The following is a 24,606-nucleotide window of genomic DNA, read 5'->3' on the forward strand; positions in this document are numbered from 1 at the left end:
TGTTTGCTTTTCAATTATTTTTCTTTTATCTTTTCTAGTTTACTGTTAAGAAATGTCATTAAATCCTATGCTATGATATATTCAATTGAAGAAATTAATAATTCCAGTCTCTTGCCTGGGGTTAAATTGGGTTATGCAATATATGACTCGTGCTCCGATGTTTCCAAAGCTATGCAATCAACAATTAAACTAATTCCTGAGTTAAACTTACTGAACAAGCTTCCTGACTGCAGGACCAAAGTACAGCATTCTGTGAAAGCCATAATAGGAGAAATGAATTCAGAAATTTCAATTGCAATTTCCCGGATTCTCAGTCTTCATTCCATACCTCAGGTAAAAGACTATTTTTTTTATATTGTTCAATTTTATATATACAGTAGTCCCCAATCATACTAGCACTCTGGGTCTTAGAGAATCATTTAGTCAACGTTTCAATTCAGCTTGTGAACTATCCTCAGGACATTCTCGAATTCCAAGGTGAAATGTATCTGAATTACGGGTGCAACCATGCAATGCTAAACATTGTCACTGTGATTATGAAATCCTCTCGTGGTGCCAAAAAAGAGGTGATTGATGGGAAATAAAAATGAATGATGACTAGGGGAAAGCCACTAAATGTTGAGAAGTGAACAATGGAGGGAAAAAGGAGGAGCATAAAAAAACCCTCTATATATTATATATTTAATAAATGTATAATTTATAAATATAGAGAGTTTATTTGATTGCCATGAAGGAGTATACATGGACTTCAACAATCACTAGGTAGGTGTCAAAGTAACATCCGCATGAATGCCAGGACCCAAGGTTTCCCAACAGAACATTGCACAGAGCAAAGTAACATCCGCATGAATGCCAGGACCCAAGGTTTCCCAACAGAACATTGCACAGAGCAAAGTAACATCCGCATGAATGCCAGGACCCAAGGTTTCCCAACAGAACATAGCACAGAGCACAGAGCAGAACGCTGACTCTTATCTCTTGTACATTTTAGCTGCTTCCAAAACAATAAATTCAATAACTGAGTCTTCACTTGCTGCCTAATATATCCCACCCATTGACAGGTGCTATTTTAGTGATATAACAATGTTACTCATTTCACCTGTCAGTTGTTTTAAGTTTGTGGCTGACCAGTGTATACCAAGCTCCTGTAGGCAAAGAATTCTCAAGCGTGCAGCCCCCCTTCCAAACTAAATGAAAAAAAAAAAAAAGCCCAAGAAACCTTCCAGGCACATCCCACCAAAAATAGTGGCCAGGCTGACTGATAGCCTGCCCCCTCAGGAAAGACCATTCACGGAGTGCTGCTGAAGTGCTCTATTGCCCAGATCAAATCTGTGTTTTGAAATCGGCTGGCAGAATTCAAAATGGACAGGTCCCTCTGACCTATTTTTTTTTTTTTTAACATATTCCCAAAATGTGGAACTGTCACTGAAAATTAGAGACTGTTGGCACCTAGGGATTGCTGTGTTCTGAGAAGACAATGCATTGCAAGTGAACAGCTGCCTCAAACTCTGGGAGGTGTTTTACTGTCTGTGAAGATGGCGAAACACTGGTGGCCATGGAGTTGTGCCTGTAATTGCGATACACCTATAGGCAGGTACCTACTTTGCCTATGGGAATTCCAGCTCTGAATTCATAGTAAATAACCCTTTTTGGGGAGGGTGAATAGATGGGGTTAACTGGGCAGAGACCAATAAATCAGGGGGCAGCGCCTCACCATCCCTAATTTTCACCACCCACTTTTGAATAAATCAATATTTCTTTGCAAGAACTGCAACAAACCTGCAACAAACAAATTAAGAAACAGAAAAGCACTGCAAAACACTATACATATTTAGAGAGCCATGTCATAGATCTATAACTAAGTCATATATTCTTGGATGAAACACATTGGATATGCTACTGGTTACTAAATGTGTACATTTGCTTTTGTCCAAATTGCTATTCATCTAAAATTTAGTCTGGTTGTTTTGGCAGAAATCTGTTTCTTGCACTCCCATATGTAAGTATAAATGGACAAATTTAGAAGTGAAGAAATAAGGAGGAGCAGTATAAAAATCTATATAAATGTATATATTTAATAAATATATTTTAAATATATTTATAGGCATTTATTTTATACATATATAGGCATTTATCTTTACTCCTCCTCCTGTTTTTCCCTCTTTTGGTTACTTTTATTTACTTGATCTGTGGGCCAAACAGCTGAAAAATGTGCCAATCAATGTACTGAAAAATATATACATAATATTTATATTTTAATAAATACAAAAGAGGAGAAAAGGTTGCGCCAAAAACAATATAAACAATATATAAAAGTAACAAAAAGTAACAATAAAAGGTCCAAGAAAAGTCCCAATAAAAGTCCCTATGAAACTTGCCAGAATATATAGCCTCAGTTTTGTCAGGAAAAGTTTTTCTAAAACACTGTTAGATCAGGGTATTCATCGAATCTGTATAAAAAAGCAAAGAGAGACTAACAGTGCAATATATCTGAGAAGTAGATAATATCAGTAGTATTCCTCCATGTTCTAATATTCCATGTTTTCCCTAATATTTTTCATGGACAATATTCAAACAAGCCTTACCGTTAATGAGTCTAGGAGTTCCTGAACTGAACTAAATTTTAAGAAAAGAGGTGTGGACCAAATTTTCTGTTAATGTTCTAATGTTCCAAGTCTATTGGTGACAATGAATTGTATCTGTATGAAACTTGCATGGAGAGGGCTTATATGGCCTAGAAACACTTTTACACTTTCTCCATGAGTGTATGCAAATTGTTGGCATGTTACCTAACCGAACATTCTAAAAAAAAAGTATAATTTGTTTTATAGAAGACATTTTTTTTTTTTTTATGCTGCAGAGCTCAGAGGAGAATAAGGGTTGATTATGACCTGTTTTTCATTACTTTTAAATGCATGTAGGACAATAGTACTACATGGTGACTTATTGTAGACCATCAAGTGTCCATTATTCTATATGTAAAATATAGTGGTTATATAATACTATTACAATTCTAATGCAATGAACAATATATTTATCTAGACATCATATTGATAATCTTTTTTTTTTATATGTTTGAACAAGGTACCAAATCATTATTTATTGTTATTTATGTAGATCAGTCCTGCATCATCTGCTCCAAATTTCAGTGATAAATTGAGATTCCCTTCATTTCTTCGAACTGTTCCCAGTGATACCTTCCAAACACAAGCAATTGCTAAAATTATCAGAAAATTTGGATGGAACTGGGTAGGGATAATTGCAAGTGACGATGCATATGGACATTCTGCACTTGACCTTTTAAACACATTTTTTAAAGAGGAAGGAATATGTCTGGCATTCACAAAAACTATTCCACCAAATGCAGAACACCCTTTAATGCAAAAAGAAATACACAGTATAATGCAAGAATTTCAGAACTGTTCTGCAAACGTTGTTGTTATTTTTGCAAGTGGATTTTCTGTCATTAAGATTTTTAATGAATCAATCAGACTCAACATATCCAGAATCTGGATAGCAAGTGATATCTGGTCTATGTCAAGAGAAGTTGCAAATATTCCAAATATTGACAAGGTCGGTACTATACTTGGATTAAATTTCCATGCAGGTATTATTTCAGGGTTTAAAGATTATCTACAAAACCTTCACCCTTCTGGAGATGGTGAAAAAAATCTGATTCATGAAGAATATAAAAATTATCGATTTGGATGCACGAAAGAATACAGTGAATACTTGGAATGTATCAATAAATCACTCGGCTACTGTTTTACTTCAAATTCTATAACACATAAATCACCTCTGACATGCAAAAATGATAATATAATGCTAGCAAATGATGACTATTTGCTGCAAAGTATTCAATGGAGTACAACATTCAGCACGTCTTTGGCTGTAAAATCCATTGCATATGCACTAAAAAATCTGTTGTGCAAAAATGAAATATGCACCAAAAATGCCAGCTTTTCACCACTGGAGGTAAGAAAATCTTTAAAATAAATATAAACAAAAGCATATATAGATGTCTTGGTTGATAGTTGTTCAATGTTTATGTGTACTTATGCAGAAACATACATTTGCATTTTAATATTAAGCAATTTTGCATAATTCTGGCAAATTATGGCATCTTGCTTTTAACCCACTCCTTATAAAGTACCAAAAACCGTCTACATTACTTTGCTTTACAAATGAGTTTATTCACTAAACACTTTTATTGCAAGCTGGTAAAATAATTGGTGCACATGATCTAATTCAAACCCCTGTATCACCTACATTTTCAGCAATGTCATATGTGGCTTTTAGCACTCCAAGGTTATGGATTAGAGGAATAATGCTATGATATTTTAACAGATGTCTATTTCATTAAAATCGATAAGCATTAAAGGAACACTATAGTCACCAAAACAACTTTAGCTTAATGAAACAGTTTTTGTGTATTGATCATGCCAGTGCAGTCTCACTGCTCAATTCTCTGCCATTTAGGAGTTAAATCACTTTGTTTATGTACCCTAGCCATACCACCCTGCATGTGACTTGCACAGCCTTCCTAAACAGTTCCTGTAAAGAGTCATTTAATGTTTATACTTCCTTTATTGCATATTCTGTTTAATTTAGAATTTCTTATCTCTTGCACTGTTAATAGCTTGCAGGACCCTGCAGGAGCCTCCTGTGTGTGATTAAAATTTTTAATTTAGAGTGCAGGACATTGTAACTTTGTAAAGTAAGTTGCATGTGACTGAAAGTGAAACAATTTTTTCATGCATGCTGTGTGAGTCACAGCCAGGGGAGATGTAGCCAGGTCTGCATGTACAGAAACAAAAGTGATTTAACTCTTAAATTCTAGTGAATTGAGTAGTGAAACTTCATAGGCATGATCTAGAGACCATAAGCTAAAGTTGTTTTGGTGACTTTTTTACCTTTTTTAGTGTGCATCTGAATTAATGAACTATACCACGATCTCTTTCCTCTTCATTTTTCTTGTTTGAGATTACTGACGATATATAGGAATAGGAACTTCATCATTTCATGCTTTATCGATAATTATATCTATTTTGTACGTATACAAAAAATGATATAAATGGTGTCTGGCGCCCTCTAGTGTATGTAGGTGTTTCTATGTGCACATTTTGGTTTATGTTCAATTAGAGGATTTATATGAGAATGGTTTTCTGTGTAAAAGTATTAACCAGCACTTGTGATGTTTTACATCATTCTTTTAGCTGTAGACTGTTTTGGATCAATATAAGTTTTAGATGCCTTGTTATAAGTTATAGACACTGTTACTGACTGAGAGATACCTATAGTTTTAAAATGATTAACAAAACATGAATAGTTATTAAGACAGCTCTGTAGGAAGGATTTACTAATGGGAAGTTGGAGTAGTTACATCACCAAATAAAATACAGATAAACGAAGAAGGAGATTGAAACATCTGAGGGGCCCCTATTGGATTATTATTATTAGTATTACTATTATTATTATTAGTTATTATTTATATAGCGCCAGCTTATTCAGCAGCGCTTTACAACAAGAGGGGAATTTACCAAATGAGACAATAACAAAATGCAACAGGACAATAGGTAGTTGAGGACCCTGCTCAAACAAGCTTCCATTCTAGAGGAGGTGGGGTATAAAAACACAATAGGAAGGGTCTTGAGGGAGACAGCAAATAGACATGGTGGGGAAGTAGCAGAACTGGAGGTGAGAGTGGAGTGTGGCCCTTTATGAGAGAAAGAGGAAGGTTTGAGAGCTAGAAGTTACTCTTGGAGGCCATAAGCAATCCCTTAAAAAAAGGGTTTTGAGGGACTTCTTAAAGGATTGAAGACTTAGGGACAGTCTGACAGGGGTCGGCAGGCTGTTCTAAAGGAAAGGAGCAGACCGTGAGAAGTCCTGCAAGCGCAAGTTAGCAGAAAGGGTGCGAGCAGTGGACAGGAGAAGGTCACCGGCAGAGTGGAGAGACCGAGAGGGGGCATACCCATGAATCAGTGAAATAATGTAAGATGGGGCTAGAGTTGATTAGGGCTTTATAGGTAAGGGTTAGCATTTTAAATTGGCACCTGTAGGGTTCAGGAAGCCAGTGTACGGATTGACAGAGGGGTGAGGTGTGAGAGGAGCAACAGGAGAGAAAGATCAGCCTGGCAGCAGCATTCATCACAGATTGTAGGAGGGCAGTACGGCTTCTGGGGAGAACAATTTAAAGGGAATCCTACAGTAATCCATGCAAGAGATTTCTAGAGCATGAACAAGCTCCTTGGCAGCTACTTGCGTAAGAAAGGGGCATATGTGGGAATTGTTTTTAAGTTGGAATCAAGAGGTTTTAGCAACAGACTAGACATAAGGTGCAAAGGTGAGGCCAGGATCAAAAATTACACCAAGACAGCAAGCTTGAAAGGATGGGGAGAGGCAGGTACCATCAACCTGCAGGGAGAGTGAAGGAGGAGGATCAGTGTTATAAAGAGGAAAAATAAGAAACCCAGTTTTAGAGAGATTGAGTTTCAGAAAGTGGGAGTACATCCAATCAGAGATAGAAGAGAGGCAATTGGTGACACTAAGTAGGACAGCAAGGGGAAGGTCAGGGGAGGAGATGTATATCTGTGTGTCATCAGCATACAGGTGGTAGTGGAATCCATAGGAATTAATGAGTTTGCCAAGAGAGCCAGCATAGAGAGAGAACAAAGGGGACCAAGAACTGAATCTTGAGGGACTCCGACTGAGACAGGACGAGGAGAGGAGGTGTCGTTGGAAAAAGAGACACTGAATAAGCTTAGGGAGAGATAGGAGGAGAACCATGAGAGGGCTGTGTCACAGAGACCAAGAGATAAAAGAGTTAGGAGAAGGAGGCCATGATCACCAGTGTCAAAAGCAGCAGAAAGGTCAAGAAGAATTAGTATGGAGTAGTGGCCTTTGGAATTAGCTGCGATTAGGTAATTTGTAACTTTAATAAGAGCAGTCTCAGTAGAGTGGAGGGGGCGAAAGCCAGATTGAAGAGGATCGAGGAAGGGAGTTGGAATTTAGGAAGTGAGCCTTACAAGTAAAGACAAGTATTTCTAGAAGTTTTGAGGAAAAAGGAAGCAGGGAAATGGGACGATAGTTGGAAGTGGAAGATGGGTACAATAGTAGCATGCTTAAGGGGAGCAGGGACAAGACCAATGGAAAGACAGCAGTTTAGGATCTGTGTTGAGGATAGTACAAGACTAAGGGAGAGAGATCTGATTAGGTGGAAAGATACAGGATCAAGCGGACAGGTGGTGGGAGGAGAGGAGAAGCAAAGGTAAGTTTTAAGTTAAAGCACGTAAGTTAAGGGAGCGTGAGATGAATACTTCATGGATGGAAGTAGATTTAGTTATGTTGCACACAGAGCATGCATTCCAGAGGGCAGAATGGAAGGAGGGTTTAAAGGATTAAATATGTTATGTCACAAGTACTCCACATAGAGGATACACCTCTAGACAAAACCTAACCAGATGCAACATGCAAACTTTGGGACTTTCGTTTGCGAGTTTGTGAGATTGAGCGTATGCTGTCTTCTCACCAATATTACAAGTAACCTGCTAGTGTCTTTATTCTTATGACTTTGTAATAAAATACAGTAAACATTATTTTACTGTACTGCTGAGTGTGGATGTGAGTTTGATTAGCCAAAAAGGGATGTGTCATCTGATATAGACAGACAGCACAGATATTTGGAGTAGTAATGTTACACAACCAATACAAGAATAGTCTACAAAGTTAAGAGAGTGTATAAATTTGCATACATTTAAAGGGATACATTTTAAACAAAAGGATAATATGCACTAGATAGTGTGTGTGTTTTGTGCTTTATTATATGATGCCCTTGGGAAGGGGAAAAGTCTGAATGAGTAGAACACTTGCTATGTTTATTTCACTGCATATCTATAAACTGTATTACACTATATATTGTATTTTTTCTTTGTTTTATGCATATGTTGTGTGGGACCATTCTTTAACCCCTTAAGGACCAAACTTCTGGAATAAAAGGGAATCATGACATGTCACACACGTCATGTGTCCTTAAGGGGTTAAAGTGAAAGAGCTGAAATAGCCAGTGTTATTTATGTGTGCATGTTACCACCAATTAATTATTTTTTAAATACTTTACTTTGCCACATATCAAAAGTATAGAGCAGTGGTTCCCAAACTTTTTAGGTTCAAGGCGCCCTTAATATTTCAGTATTTTTCCAGGGCATCCCAAGTCAAAATTTCTAGGTTGCATATCTGTACAGCACTGCTGCATTTATTGGCGCTATAGTGTAATGTACAGTGTTTTGAACGGGTGCTTGTATACATTTATTGTGTTTTAATACAGGGGTGTGTTTGTATGTGATGTTTGCGTTTGATTTCAGGGGTGTGTCTGAATGTAATGTTTACTTTTAAATGTGGATGTACATTTATGTGAAATATGTGTGTTTGTATATATCTTTTTTAGTTTGAATGCAGGGGTGTGTTTTGATGTAATATTTGTGTTAGATTGCAGGAGTGTGCTTGTATGTTGTGCTGATGTTCGACTGCTTGGATGTATGCAGATAGATAGATACATACATACATACATACATACTTACACAGATATTCATGCACATTAACACACAAATGCATAAAAATACACCGACACATACACACAAATTCATATAGACACTGACACATACACACATAGATACACACTGACATATACACACAGGCACCCAAACACAGACAAACATTGATACATGCCCACACCATGACACAGATACACTCTGACATAAAAACACACACCCTGACACATGCACACTCATACACATACACACACTGATACACATAAAAACACTCACACTGATACATATAAAAACACTCACACTCATACACATACAAACACTTACACTCATACACATACAAACACTCACACACACACACACACACACTCAAGGGATTTTTTTTTTTATATCTTCAGCCACCCTCCTGTTAGCTTACCTTATGTGCCAGGAGAGTGGATTGGAGTCCTGCTGCTGTAGGAATGAGGGGTCTGGAGCTCTTTATGCTCCTCTCCCCCATGCTGCAGCTGCCTCCTCTCCCTCCCACGCTGTCTCCCTGCAGGATGCTGGGAGGAAGTGACAGTCAGTTGGCCGGCATTACAGGGGCCCGGGCATGGTCTTAAAGGACTGCGGCACTCGACCTGGTCCCTGTTGAGCAGTAATGTTTCCATAGTGCTATAATCATAGAACCTGGGGAAATATTCTGCGGCACCCCTGTGGGCACACAGTTTAATTTGCTTTTGAAGAGGTATATAAAAATGTGCTTTTGAAGAGGTATATAAAACATTTTTTTTCAATATTGTATTTTTTAAAATATTTTAACAATTTTATTAGTGTCTGTCTATTGCAATTACATTTGTTTGTTTGTTTTGTTGCAGCTAGTCAGTGAAATTCAAAATGTCAAGTTCGATTACGATGCAAAAATGTTTTCGTTTGATAAGCAAGGTGACTTTAATAATGGCTATGACATAATAAATTGGCATACACATAACAGGAAGACAGAATTCAGAATTCTTGGATATTATGATATTGTAAGCTCTACATTTGCACTAAATGAATCACTTATCTTTTGGAACTCAAAAAAAAACAAGGTATGTATATCAATTAAATACATTTATTAGAAAATAACAGAAATACCTGAAAAATATATTCATTTATTTTTATATATGTACATTTTCTTGTATATTGTTTTTAAAATTATAAATAGTTTGAAAAGAATACAAAAATTATGAATTGGAGCCATGGTCCTCGATTTAATATTGCTAGATTCAAAATTATTTAATATTTTTTAATAAACTTTTAAATGATTTAATATTATGAAAAATAATTAAATGTTGTTTTCAATAAGCGTTTAATAAAGACACGTTTACAAAAAGGGAAATTAGGTTAGCAAGTAACAATAAAAAGTGTACACCATTGTTACGGATCACCTGGCACCCCGACTGGGCACCTCCGTTGACCGACACTTCCTAGCTGACGCCAAGGACCATAAGCACCGCACCGGACACCACAACCACCGCAGACTCCACAACCACCGCAGCTTAACTGGAGTCTTGCCGTCTTCCTTCTACCCTGGATCAACTTCTGTCCTCCAGGACCGTTTGGGAAAGACCTCTCCTCCAGGAGAGCGTATCAGGAACAGCTCTTAAAAGAGCTAAGTGATTAGAGCTCAGGGGAGTATACAAAGTATAGCAATCCCCAGTGTGAATATAGCAGTTCCCTACAATAAAGAGACGAGGCTACGTATTGAGGGTTATGCAGGAACAGAATGCACTGAGGCTTTATTGTTTCTTTTACACACTTTTTCCCACAAGGTAACCACCCACGTGGACCTTGTTGGGCACTGAAAACACAAATGCAACAACCAATTGTTTACAGTCACACAGATAAACACTCCCATTCATTATAGTAAATTCCTCCCCTCTGCTTGGGAGATAATTGAGTTAATTGCTGTATCAACTCAATTATCTCCAAGAGAAAAATATACTTTTTACAAATTTTTCAGAACTTCCAAACTACGCATGCAATTCCAATAAATTAGGGAACCAACCTATCCAAAAATCATGCAAATTGGTCCAGTGGTTCGGGAGATAGCTGGAAGTCACATTTGACGGACCACATGCACATTTTATTGCCCAAAACAGTTCCACAGATTTGGGCTGTGCAGCCGGTCTATTCACCATAGGTAAAATACTGTTCAAATTCATGAATGGAGGCCATTCGTGCAAATAGGCAATGTTAATGTGGCGTTCGTTTTTTCGAATGCTGTTCGACTACTGTCGAAGCGGCAAAGTTCCAGAGAAGGTAAAAGTTCAGCGGTGTTCGTGTCGTCGCGTATACAATTTTAGTTCCATGAACTCGACGGCAAAACACCGCTGACCGTGTTCGGCTAAATTAAAGTGGCTGCTGCCACATGTTCGTATGCACGAAATGCGGTCCCTTCAACTACTTCGGATCCGAAGTGCTACTTCAAAAGTGCAGAACTGTAACAGTACAAATTAAAGGGCCAGAAACAGTCTCCAAAATACAATAGCCATATATAGAGGTTTTTAAATGGCAATACCTCCCAGGGGCCATAGTCACACGGCAAAAGGCTTGCCATTAGTCCTCTCCAAGAACAAGTGACGAAGGGCACTTCCTCACAACCATTATGTAAGCAGATATCTGACCCAACGAACCCAAGTACGTCTAAACAAGGATTAAATGAATTGTGTGTTTGCACACTCTGGGAGGTCAAAGTGATCTAAAACAAAAGAGAGAAATTAAGAAACAAATAGAAAAAGAAAAGAAACATTATAAACATTGTTAACAAGAACAATTGTGTGTCAAACATTATTAAATAAGAAATCAAAATAATAAGGTTTCCTCTGCCAATCCCTCTCAGAAGAAAAAAATAATAATTTTGTAATAGTTGTATATGTTGAGAGACATATGCAACATTATTTTTGATGTGCAGAGTAAGGGGAAAAATCCATATAGCATAAAATTAGAAACCAAAAGATACATATTTCATTACTGTATACATATTGCAGATAACAGATATTGAGGTAAGCACTATTAGACACAATTACTCGAAAGAAAAGCCACTGGAACAGTATTGAGTGGCCACATGATAATGACACTACTAAATTCAGCAGAGTGAGACAAATAATAAAATAAGGTAAAAAATTATAAAATTAAAAAAAATACAAAACAAGGGAAGTTCTGCAGTCAAACATCAGACCTCATACAAAGCAAGACTCTGATCTTGTCTTCTGGCATAAGTAAGGAGATTTGCCAGGTATTATGATGTTTTAAGCTCTACATTTGTACTAAATCAACCATTGAGCATGACCTGGGGCTAGAACTTATGCATGCTGACTGCTGAATCGGGTGTAGCTGATTTCCAGCACAGCATCCTGAAAGGTAAGACAAAGTGCAGCTTATTATTCCGTGCAGGTACGTGCAGTAGTAGTTACGACTGTCAATGAATGGATGCGCCACGGCTTGGTGAACGAGCTTGGATAGCTCTGGGATCTGAAGTTATAAGGCCCTCTGACCCAACTTAGCTTAAAATCGAGCACAAAGCTTGTCAAATGAGCTGAGAAAGGCATCCCATTGTGGGTGCAGTTGACTCCGAATCAGCAATTTCTCTGGCAAGGAAATCTCAGCCATCTTAGGTGTCAGACACCATTTCACAAGAAGCGATGTGATGTTTGTGAGCAATAAAGAAGCTGCTCCATAGAGAACCAGCATAACTCTCACTGGTCGAGAGGGACTGGGGATACGAAGCACCAGTAAGGAGCACTTGATCACAGGCTGCTCCAGTTTGGGAGATTGGTCACCTCTCCCCACCACCAGGCCACTAAGTCCAAAAGTTGAATGCCTCCAGTCAAAATTAGAAGAAATTGCATTAAAAGAGTCCAACTGAGGCTAAAAGCAGGTATGTATCTTCATGGGTCACTTAAATAGCCAAACTGAACGCAACAACCAAAAAAGCATGTCCGTTCGACATGTCAGTCGGGCTGCACCCCCAGTTTTATATATATTTTTACTGACGATATCATTGTGTGATATATTTTACTGTTTTTAAACGCTAATATTTGTGTATATATTAAGAACATATATACACTGCTCAAAAAAATAAAGGGAACACTTAAACAACACACTGTAACTCCAAGTCAATCACACTTCTGTGAAATCAAACTGTCCACTTAGGAAGCAACACTGAGTGACACTCAATTTCACATGCTGTTGTGCAAATGGGATAGACAACAGGTGGAAATTATAGGCAATTAGCAAGACACTCCCAATAAAGGAGTGGTTCTGCAGGTGGTGACCACAGACCACTTCTCAGTTCCTATGCTTCCTCGCTGATGTTTTGGTCACTTTTGAATGCTGGCGGTGCTTTCACTCTAGTGGTAGCATGAGAAGGAGTCTACAACCCACACAAGTGGCTCAGGTAGTGCAGCTCATCCAGGATGGCACATCAATGCGAGCTGTGGCAAGAAGGTTTGCTGTGTCTGTCAGCGTAGCATCCAAAACATGGAGGCGCTACCAGGAGACAAGCCAGTACATCAGGAGACGTGGAGGAGGCCGTAGGAGGGCAACAACCAAGCAGCAGGACTGCTACCTCTTCCTTTGTGCAAGGAGGAACAGGAGGAACACTGCCAGAGCCCTGCAAAATGAATCCAGCAGGCCACAAATGTGCATGTGTTTGGTCAAATGGTCAGAAACAGACTCCATGAGGGTGGTATGAGGGCCCGACTTCCAGAGGTGGGGGTTGTGCTTACAGCCCAACACCGTGCAGGATGTTTGGCATTTGCCAGAGAACACCAAGATTGGAAAATTCGCCACTGGCACCCTGTGCTCTTCACAGATGGAAGCAGGTTCACACTGAGCACATGTGACAGACGTGACAGAGTCTGGAGACGCCGTGGAGAACGTTCTGCTGCCTGCAACATCTTCCAGCATGACCGGTTTGGCAGTGGGTCAGTAAAAGTGTGGGGTGGCATTTATTTGGGGGGCCGCACAGCCCTCCATGTGCTTGCCAGAGAAAGCCTGACTGCCATTAGGTACCGAGATGAGATCCTCAGACCCCTTGTGAGACCAAATGCTGGTGTGGTTGGCCCTGGGTTCCTCCTAATGCAAGACAATGCTAGACCTCATGTTGCTTGAAGTGTGTCACCAGTTCCTGCAAGACAAAGGCATTGATGCTATGGACTGGCCCGCCCGTTCCCCAGACCTGAATCCAATTGAGCACATCTGGGACATCATGTCTCGCTCCATCCACCAACGTCATGTTGCACCACAGACTTTCCAGGAGTTGCCAAATGCTTAAGTCCAGGTCTGGGAGGAGATACCTCAGGAGACCATCCGCCACCTCATCAGGAGCATGCACAGGCATTGTAGGGAGGTCATACAGGCACGTGGAGGCCACACACTACTAAGCCTCATTTTGACTTGTTTTAAGGACATTACATCAAAGTTGGATCAGCCTGTAGTGTGTTTTTCCACTTTAAGTTTGAGTCTGACTCCAAATCCAGACCTCCATGGGTTGAAAAATTTGATTTCCATTTTTTTGTTTTTGTATGATTTTGTTGTCAGCACATTTAACTATGTAAAGAACAAAGTATTTCAGAAGAATATTTAATTCATTCAGATCTAGGATGTGTTATTTTTGTGTTCCCTTTATTCTTTTGAGCAGTGTGTGTGTATGTGTATATATATATATATATATATATATATATATATAGAGAGAGAGAGAGAGAGAGAGAGAGAGAGAGAGAGAGAGAGAGAGAGAGAGAGAGAGAGAGAGAGAGAGAGAGAGAGAGAGAGAGAATGTCCCTGCACTCAAGCCGTAATATTTAAAAAAAATTTGCCGGGTGCCAGCCTGGGCTCAAGTGTATCCAAAAAATAGAAAAAGTATAGCTGCACTCACAGTTGAGAGATAAAATCAGCAATGCTTTATTTGGTCATTTAACCCCTTAAGGACTGAGCCAAATGTACACGTTGTGAACAAAACAAAACGTAAACAAAACCTGGCATTTGCGCTATATGTCTGTCCAACCGTAATTCACCTCTTTCATATTAAATCCACCCCACCCCCCCTTATTATATATAATTTTATTCAGGGGAAACAGGGCTTTCATTTAATATCAAATATTTAGCTTTGAAACATAATTTAATATGAAAAAAATGGGAGAAAATAAGATTTTTTTTTATTTTTTTTTGTTCTATGTGACATTTTAACTGTCAATGTCATAATACTGTTTGCTTTTACTGCAATAAAATACACCTATTTGTATTCAGCAAAGTCTCACGTGTAAAACAGTACCCCCTATGTACAGGTTTTATGGTGTTTTGGGAAGTTACAGGGTCAAATATAGCACGTAACATTTTAAATTGAAATTCGCCAGATTGGTTACGTTGCCTTTAAGACTGTATAGTAGCCCAGGAATTAAATGTACACCCATAATGGCATACCATTTGCAATAGTAGCGTTGGTATTTGTTTGTGTGTGAAAAATGCAAAAAACGCCAATTTTGGCCAGTGTTTGTGACTAAGTGGCTACTAAAAAAGACTGGACATACCCCATTTGCAATACCTTGGGTTGTCTACTATTACAAATGGTATCCCATCATAGGGGTAATTTTCATTCTTGGGCTACCATAGGGTCTCAAAGGCAACGTAACCAATCTGGCGAATTTTAATGTGAAAAAAATGAAACACAAGCCTTATATTTGACACTGTAACTTTTGAAAACACCATAAAACCTGTACATGAGGGGTACTGTTGTACTCGGGAGACTTCGCTGAACACAAATATTTGTGTTTCAAAACAGTAAAAGGTATCACAGCAATAATATCGTCTATGTAAGTGCTGTTTGTGAGTGAAAAATGCAAATAAAATGTCAATTTACTGGCGATATCATCGTTGTAATACATTTTACTGTTTTGAAACACTAATATTTGTGTTCAGAGAAGTCTCCCGAGTAAAACAGTACCCCCCATGTACAGGTTTTTTTGTGTCTTAGAAAGTTATAGGGTTAAATATAGTGCTAGCAAATTAAATTCCCTGTACTTTCGGCATGGGTTGTCAGACAGATCCCGCTAATTGTAATTAATTAAGATACCTAATTAGGTAAAAATATTACATAAATATATATGTAGAATTAATATATGTATATATATACATATGTGTGTATATATATATATATATTTTTTTTTTTTTATATTTTTATTTATATATAGGTATTTATAGTGATATATACGTATATTTTTATGTATATAGATATTATATATTATTTTGTTCTATGTGTATTTTGATATAAATATATATATATTAATATCACAATATTTAGAACGAAATAACACACATCTATATATTTTGTAATTATTTTTTTAAATTATTTTTTAATTACATTTTTAACGTATTTACATATTTTTTTATATATTATATATAAATATATATAACAATAATTATATATTTAAACAGTATCAGTCTCTGTGTAATTTGATATATATATATATATATATATATATATATATATATATATAAATAGTAAAATACACCTGGACAGTGTATGTGTGTGTATGTATATATATATATATATATATATATATACTTAGATCACGCCGACGGCGTTCAGCTGAATGAAGGGCGCATGCGTAAAAGTGACTCCACCCCTCATGTGATGTGATCACGAACAAACGTGATGGCAGTCGGCACGTTCCTATGACAACGTGTATAAACAAATGATACGTGCTCATATACAGTTGCAAGAAAAAGTATGTGAACCCTTTGATATGGATTTTTGCACAGATAGGTCATAAAATGTGATCTGATCATCATCTAAGTCACAACAATAGACAATCACAGTCTGCTTAAACTAATAACACACAAATAATGAAATGTTGCCATGTTTTTATTGAACACAGTATGTAAACATTCACAGTGCAGGTGGAAAAAGTATGTGAACTCCTAGACTAATGACATCTCCAAGAGCTAATTGGAGTGAGATGTCAGCCAACTGGAGTCCAATCAATGAGATGAAACAGCCTTGCTGTTCATCAGTCCACGGTAAGACAAATTGTCTATAAATGGAGAAAGTTCAGCACTGCTGCTACTCTCCCTAGGAGTGGCCGTCCTGTAAAGATGACTGCAAGAACACAGCACAGACTGCTGAATGAGTTGAAGAAGAATCCTAGAGTGTCAGCTAAAGACTTACAAAAGTCACTGGCAAATGCTAACATCCCTGTTAGCGAATCTACCATACGTAAAACACTAAACAAGAATGGATTTCATGGGAGGATACCACAGAGCAAGCCACTACTGTCCAAACAATACATTGCTGCACATTTACAGTTTGCACAAGAGCACCTGGATGTTCCACAGCAGTACTGGCAAAATATTCTGTGGACAGATGAAACCAAAGTTGAGTTGTTTGGAAGAAACACACAACACTATGTGTGGTGAAAAAGAGGCACAGCACACCAACATCAAAACCTCATCCTAACTGTGAAGTATGGTGGTGGGGGCATCATGGTTTGGGGCTGCTTTGCTGCGTCAGGGCCTGGACGGATTGCTATCATCGAAGGAAAAATGAATTCCCAAGCTTACAGGAGAGCTTAAGGCCATCTGTCTACCAGCTGAAGCTCAACAGAAGGTGGGTGTTGCAACAGGACAATGACCCAAAGCATAGAAGTAACTCAACAACAGAATGGCTTAAACAGAAGAAAATATGCCTTCTGAAGTGGCCCAGTCAGAGTCTTGACCTCAACCCGATTGAGATGCTGTGGCATGACCTCAAGAAAGCGATTCACACCAAACATCCCAAGAATATTGCTGAACTGAAACAGTTCTGTAAAGAGGAATGGTCAAGAATTACTCCTGACTGTTGTGCACGTCTGATCTGCAACTACAGGAAACATTTGGTTGAAGTTATTGCTGCCAAAGGAGGTTCAACCAGTTATTAAATCCATGGGTTCACATACTTTTTCCACCTGCACTTTGAATGTTTACATTGTGTGTTCAATAAAAAACATGGCAACATTTCATTCTTTGTGTGTTATTAGTTTAAGCAGACTGTGATTGTCTATTGTTGTGACTTAGATGGTGATCAGATCACATTTTATGACCAGTTTGTGCAGAAATCCATATCATTCCAAAGGGTTCACATACTTTTTCTTGCAACTGTAGTCTAGCAAAAGGGATATTTTATCAGACTCCATACAGATGTTCAAACAGCTACTAGATGCATACTTGCAAAAACAGAATATTCAAGGATCTAATCTTTCAATGTAGGGCAATAACTGCTTGATCCAAGGATAAATCTGACTGCCCTTCTGGGGTCAAGAAGGAATTTTTTTTCCTAGCTTGTTGCAAAATTGTGCTTCAGACTGGGTTTTTTGCCTTCTTTTGGATCAACAGCAAAAAACAAATGTGAGGAAGGTTGAACTTGATGGATGCAAGTCTCTTTTCAGCTATGTAACTATGTAACTATGTAACTATATTGCAAACCCTTTGAATATTAAGTGCATAAGAGTGATGGTACTAAATAGATGGGAGATATGAACGGATGAATCAACAGTGAATTGCTTACATAGTGAACCTATTATAGGCACCAAATAATAGTGCATTACATTAAATTCCTAAAATGTGAGTTGTCACTGTATTTATAATGACTCTTGCAATACTTAAAGTGACAATGCATTGCATATGAAATAATGTGCATAAAGTTCTGATGGTACAGAAAAAGTGCAAAAAAGTGCCAAACAAAATAACTAGTGATGTAAAAGTGGCAAACATCAGAAATTCTTATCTCATATATTGCTAAATATAATTCACTATTAAAAATACTGTTGTAAATACCTGATGAACCAAGATTATATAACAGTATAAATACCAACTTAATAACCAAGTCACATATTTATGGGGCCAAGAGAAATTACATAAATTGCTGACAATTGAACTTTTTAGTTTTAACTATTAGATTTACATTTTTTAGAAGACTAGATATTGCAATGTTAATTTCCATCTCATTATAACCTATTCCTAATTATATCAAAAGCCATTATTAAAACAGTTATACAGGGAGTGCAGAATTATTAGGCAAATGAGTATTTTGACCACATCATCCTCTTTATGCATGTTGTCTTACTCCAAGCTGTATAGGCTCGAAAGCCTACTACCAATTAAGCATATTATGTGTTGTGCATCTCTGTAATGAGAAGGGGTGTGGTCTAATGACATCAACACCCTATATCAGGTGTGCATAATTATTAGACAACCTCCTTTCCTTTGGCAAAATGGTTCAAAAGAAGGACTCGACAGGCTCAGAAAAGTCAAAAATAGTGAGATATCTTGCAGAGGGATGCAGCACTCTTAAAATTGCAAAGCTTCTGAAGCGTGATCATCAAACAATCAAGCGTTTCATTCAAAATAGTCAACAGGGTCGCAAGAAGCGTGTGGAAAAACCAAGGCGCAAAATAACTGCCCATGAACTGAGAAAAGTCAAGCGTGCAGCTGCCAAGATGCCACTTGCCACCAGTTTGGCCATATTTCAGAGCTGCAACATCACTGGCGTGCCCAAAAGCACAAGGTGTGCAATACTCAGAGACATGGCCAAGGTAAGAAAGGCTGAAAGACGACCACCACTGAACAAGACACACAAGCTGAAACGTCAAGACTGGGCAAGAAATATCTCAAGACTGATTTTTCTAAGGTTTTATGGACTGATGAAATGAGAGTGAGTCTTGATGGGCCAGATGGATGGGCCCGTGGCTGGATTGGTAAAGGGCAGAGAGCTCCAGTCCGACTCAGACGCCAGCAAGGTGGAGGTGGAGTACTGGTTTGGACTGGTATCATCAAAGATGAGCTTGTGGGGCCTTTTCGGGTTGAGGATGGAGTCAATCTCAACTCCCAGTCCTACTGCCATTTTCTGGAAGACACCTTCTTCAAGCAGTGGTACAGGAAAAAGTCTGCATCCTTCAAGAAAAACATGATTTTCATGCAGGACAATGCTCCATCACACGCGTCCAAGTACTCCACAGCGTGGCTGGCAAGAAAGGGTATAAAAGAAGAAAATCTAATGACATGGCCTCCTTGTTCACCTGATCTGAACCCCATTGAGAACCTGTGGTCCATCATCAAATGTGAGATTTACAAGGAGGGAAAACAGTACACCTCTCTGAACAGTGTCTGGGAGGCTGTGGTTGCTGCTGCACGCAATGTTGATGGTGAACAGATCAAAACACTGACAGAATCCATGGATGGCAGGCTTTTGAGTGTCCTTGCAAAGAAAGGTGGCTATATTGGTCACTGATTTGTTTTTGTTATGTTTTTGAATGTCAGAAATGTATATTTGTGAATGTTGAGATGTTATATTGGTTTCACTGGTAAAAATAAATAATTGAAATGGGTATATATTTGTTTTTTGCTAAGTTGCCTAATAATTATGCACAGTAATAGTCACCTGCACACACAGATATCCCCCTAAAATAGCTAAAACTAAAAACAAACTAAAAACTACTTCCAAAAATATTCAGCTTTGATATTAATGAGTTTTTTGGGTTCATTGAGAACATGGTTGTTGTTCAATAATAAAATTAATCCTCAAAAATACAACTTGCCTAATAATTCTGCACTCCCTGTAGCTATTCAATTGCTGCAGTTTAACTATAGTACTTAAAACGATACTCCCCAATGTGACAAGGCGAAACAATACTATTAAAAAATATATTGCAAAAATCAAAAAAGTATTGCAAAAATCAAAAAAGTATTGCAAAAATCAAAAATATTAAAAATGTATTAATTCAACAACAGTCAGGAAAATGAGAAAGTGCCAAAGCTTATAAAAATGAATAAAAGGGAATTGTTTCATTAAGTCTCTTGGGATAATATATACACTGCTAAAAAAATTATATATATATATATATATATATATATATATATATATATATAAATTATTTAAAGTCCCCAGCACTCACGTGTACCATAAGCCAATGCCGGGCGCCAGTCCAAAGCTCCAAAATGATAAATGATCCAAATGAAATAGGCTGCTCTCCGGACTTAAAAAATTCAATTTTTATTAAAGTTGATTAAAAGCTACGACCAACGTTTCGGTCCCCGTTCGGGACCTTCTTCAGGGTCAAAATCCTGCTGAATTTTGACCCTGAAGAAGGTCCCGAACGGGGACCGAAACGTTGGTCGTAGCTTTTAATCAACTTTAATAAAAATTGAATTTTTTAAGTCCGGAGAGCAGCCTATTTCATTTGGATCATTTATATATATATATATATATATATATATATATATATATATATATATATATATATATATATATATGTGTGTGTGTGTGTGTGTGTGTGTGTGTTCTTAATATATATTCTGAAAACATTTACACTGAATTCTGCATTGGGCATATGTAGGTGGAATGCCCTTGAATGAAAAATGTATTTCTTTATTGTCAAGATTATAGAGGGGTCATAAATATGCGTGTGTATAAATGTAATATTTAACCTATGCACTTTTACCCTTGGTATGCGGGAACAAAGGGAGTCATATCATATCTATCATGGTGATTTAGGAATATAACTAAAGACAAGGTCTGAAAAATATGTTTTTCCATGTATCATCTTTATTGAAGAGTTTTACATATAGAGCATGACACAATATTCAAAAGAATATCGCATATGTTAACATATTTGATTATCACAGGATTTGGTATATATCTTTTATCACTTTTGCTTTAATACTTTTTCAGATTCCTGCTTCTAACTGCTCAAAATCTTGCCCCCCTGGGTATTATAAAAAGTATGCATTTATTAGCTGTTGCTATGAATGTATTCCTTGTCCAGAAGGTTATTTTTCTCCAAATACTGGTAAGTTTATTTATAAAAATCAGTCACTGAAAATGTTATTTTTTTTCTAAGCATATTGAGCTAAATTTTAATTGTGTATTTAAAAAAGCAAAACAGTAAAAAGAAGACTAGTGATCAGACCGATCAAATTTCAGGTTGTCTATTGGGAAATGCTTTGGTGTCCTGATTATTATTATTATTATTATTATTATTATTATTATTATTATTAATATAGCACCATAAAATTTTGCAGTGCTGTGAATTTGTCTGACTGTAGTTTGAGTGTCTTCGTCTGTATTCTGTGGACATTACATGTATTGTTTTGAATTTGTCTACATGCATTTATTTTTCCTTGTACATGCTATTTTGTGCACATGCTTGCAGTAGAATTGTCACACTATTCCCATTTATTATATGTCAAAGTATAATCTACTGTAAGTTCCATATGCATTGTTAGGGGGTTCTTGGGGGGTGAAGCTTCAGATGTGAAGCTCCTTACCTCTGGATCTCTAAAGTCAGTGGAGGGGACAGGCGTATTTTATTTCTTTTGTTTTGTTGTTTTTGTTTTTTTAACCCCTTAAGGACTGAGCGAATTGTACAAGTTGTGATGAAAACAAAACGTAAACAAAACCTTGAATTTGAGCTATATGTCTGTTCAGGCGTAATTCACCTCTTTCATATTATGTGCACCCACACTTATCATTAGTGATGTACCGAACTGTTCGCCGGCGAATAGTTCCCGGCGAACATAGCATGTTCGCGTCCGCCACCGCGGGCGAACACATGCGGTGTTCGGTCCGCCCCCTATTCGTCATCATTGAGTAAACTTTGACCCTGTACCTCACAGTCAGCAGACACATTACAGCCAATCAGCAGCACACCCTCCCTAGCAGACCCTCCCACCTACTGGACAGCATCCATTTTAGATTAATTCGGAAGCTGCAACCATTTTTTATTTTTTTTTCAATTTTTTATTTTTTTTTTTTAGTGCATATAAATGTTACAAGTAGATACTACCCCCAGACACTCTGTGGTACTGCAGATACTCCCTCCAGACGCCCTGTGTTACTGCAGACACTCCCCCCAGACACTCTGTGTTACTGCAGATACTCCCTCCAGACACTGACACAGAGCAGAATAGGGACTGTTCCCCCTACATAGGGTCACTTGGCAGATATGGATTGACACCTATCCTAAGGATCCCTGATAAACACTGACACGGAGCCCTCCATGGGTGAAGATGGATTAATTTTTTTTTGTGCTCGGGTTTTTAATTTTATTTTTAAGTTCGACGGGTATGATGGCTTTTTATTTGCCCTTTTTTGGGGCTAAAAAAATGAAGATTTTAGAAGAAGAAGACGTTGAATAGTAAGTTGAATTTTACTTTACAGGGTAGTAATTTTATTCCCCCTTCACTATTTTTTAGGGTGAGGGGGGTAGGTAGGGGCTTTTGTATTTGGTTGTGTGACTAGGGGCTTGGGGACACACACTGCATACACACTATACACACACTGCATACACACTATACACACACTGCACACATTTTACACACTATACACACACTACACACACTATACACACAATATACACACACACTGTACACACTATACACACACTGTACACACTATGCACACACACACTACACACACTGCATACACACACTACACACACTGCATACACTATACACACTCTACACACACTGCATACACACTGCACACACTGCATACACTATACACACACTGCACTAACTATACACACACTGCACACACTATACACACACTGCATACACTATACACACACTGCATACACACTATACACACACTGCATACACACTATACACACACTGCACACACTATACACACTATACACACACTACACACACTATACACACAATATACACACACGCTGTACACACTATACACACACTGTACACACTATGCACACACACACTACACACACTGCATACACACTGCACACACTATACACACTGCACACACTATACACACACTGCACACACTATACACACACTGCACACTCTATACACACACTATACACACACTGCATACACTATACACACTCTACACACACTGCATACACACTGCACACACTGCATACACTATACACACACTGCACTAACTATACACACACTGCACACATTATACACACACTACACACACTATACACACAATATACACACACACTGTACACACTATGCACACACTGCACACACTGCATACACTATGCACACACTATACACACACACTACACACACTGCATACACACACTATACACACTCTATACACACACTGCACACACTATACACACTATACACACACACTATACACACTCACTATACACACAATATACACACACTGTACACACTATACACACTCACTATACACACAATATACACACAATTTACACACTATACACACACTGCATAAACATACATTTTAAAAAAAATTGCAGCTGTTTTTTACATTTCAAAGTTGGGGAGGGGGGTGCCAAATAAAGGATCCGCCCCGGGTGCCAAATGCTCCAGGTACGCCCCTGTATAGAGGGGAGCCATGTTACTCTGTATATAGAGAGGAGCCATGTTTACACTGTATATAGAGGGGAGCCATGTTACTCTGTATATAGAGGGGAGCCATGTTACACTATATACAGTGGAAACATGGCTCCCTCTATATACAGAGTAACATGGCTCCCTCTATATACAGAGGGGAGCCATGTTTACACGGTATATAGAGGGAAGCCATGTTATTCTGTATATAGAGGGAGCCATGTTTACACGGTATATAGAGGGAAGCCATGTTACTCTGTATATAGAGAGGAGCCATGTTTACACTGTATATAGAGGGAACCATGTTTACACTGTATGTAGAGGGGAGCCATGTTACTCTGTATATAGAGGGGAGCCATGTTACTCTGTATATAGAGAGGAGCCATGTTTACACTGTATATAGAGGGGAGCCATGTTACTCTGTATATAGAGGGGAGCCATGTTACTCTGTATATAGAGAGGAGCCATGTTTACACTGTATATAGAGGGGAGCCATGTTACTCTGTATATAGAGGGGAGCCATGTTACACTGTATATAGAGGGAGCCATGTTACTCTGTATATAGAGGGAGCCATGTTTACACTGTATATAGAGGGGAGCCATGTTTACACAGTATACAGAGGGAGCCATGTTACTCTGTATATAGAGGGAGCCATGTTTACTCTGTATATAGAGGACT

At 38.0% G+C, this 24,606-nt stretch overlaps 1 protein-coding gene across 1 annotated transcript in view; it reads left to right on the plus strand.

Moving 5' to 3' along the window:
* Positions 1-24,606, plus strand: part of LOC134586307 (G-protein coupled receptor family C group 6 member A-like) — a 54,277-nt gene that overhangs the window by 17,784 nt on the left and 11,887 nt on the right. Inside the window, exons 3-6 of the mRNA XM_063441787.1 lie at positions 39-333; positions 3,118-3,975; positions 9,401-9,613; positions 21,268-21,385. Of these exons, the coding sequence (XP_063297857.1) occupies positions 39-333; positions 3,118-3,975; positions 9,401-9,613; positions 21,268-21,385 (1,484 nt within the window). The remainder of the gene's footprint in view (positions 1-38; positions 334-3,117; positions 3,976-9,400; positions 9,614-21,267; positions 21,386-24,606) is intronic.

This window comes from Pelobates fuscus, chromosome 2 (genome assembly GCF_036172605.1).
Source record: "Pelobates fuscus isolate aPelFus1 chromosome 2, aPelFus1.pri, whole genome shotgun sequence".
NCBI classification, from domain to species: Eukaryota; Metazoa; Chordata; class Amphibia; order Anura; family Pelobatidae; genus Pelobates; species Pelobates fuscus.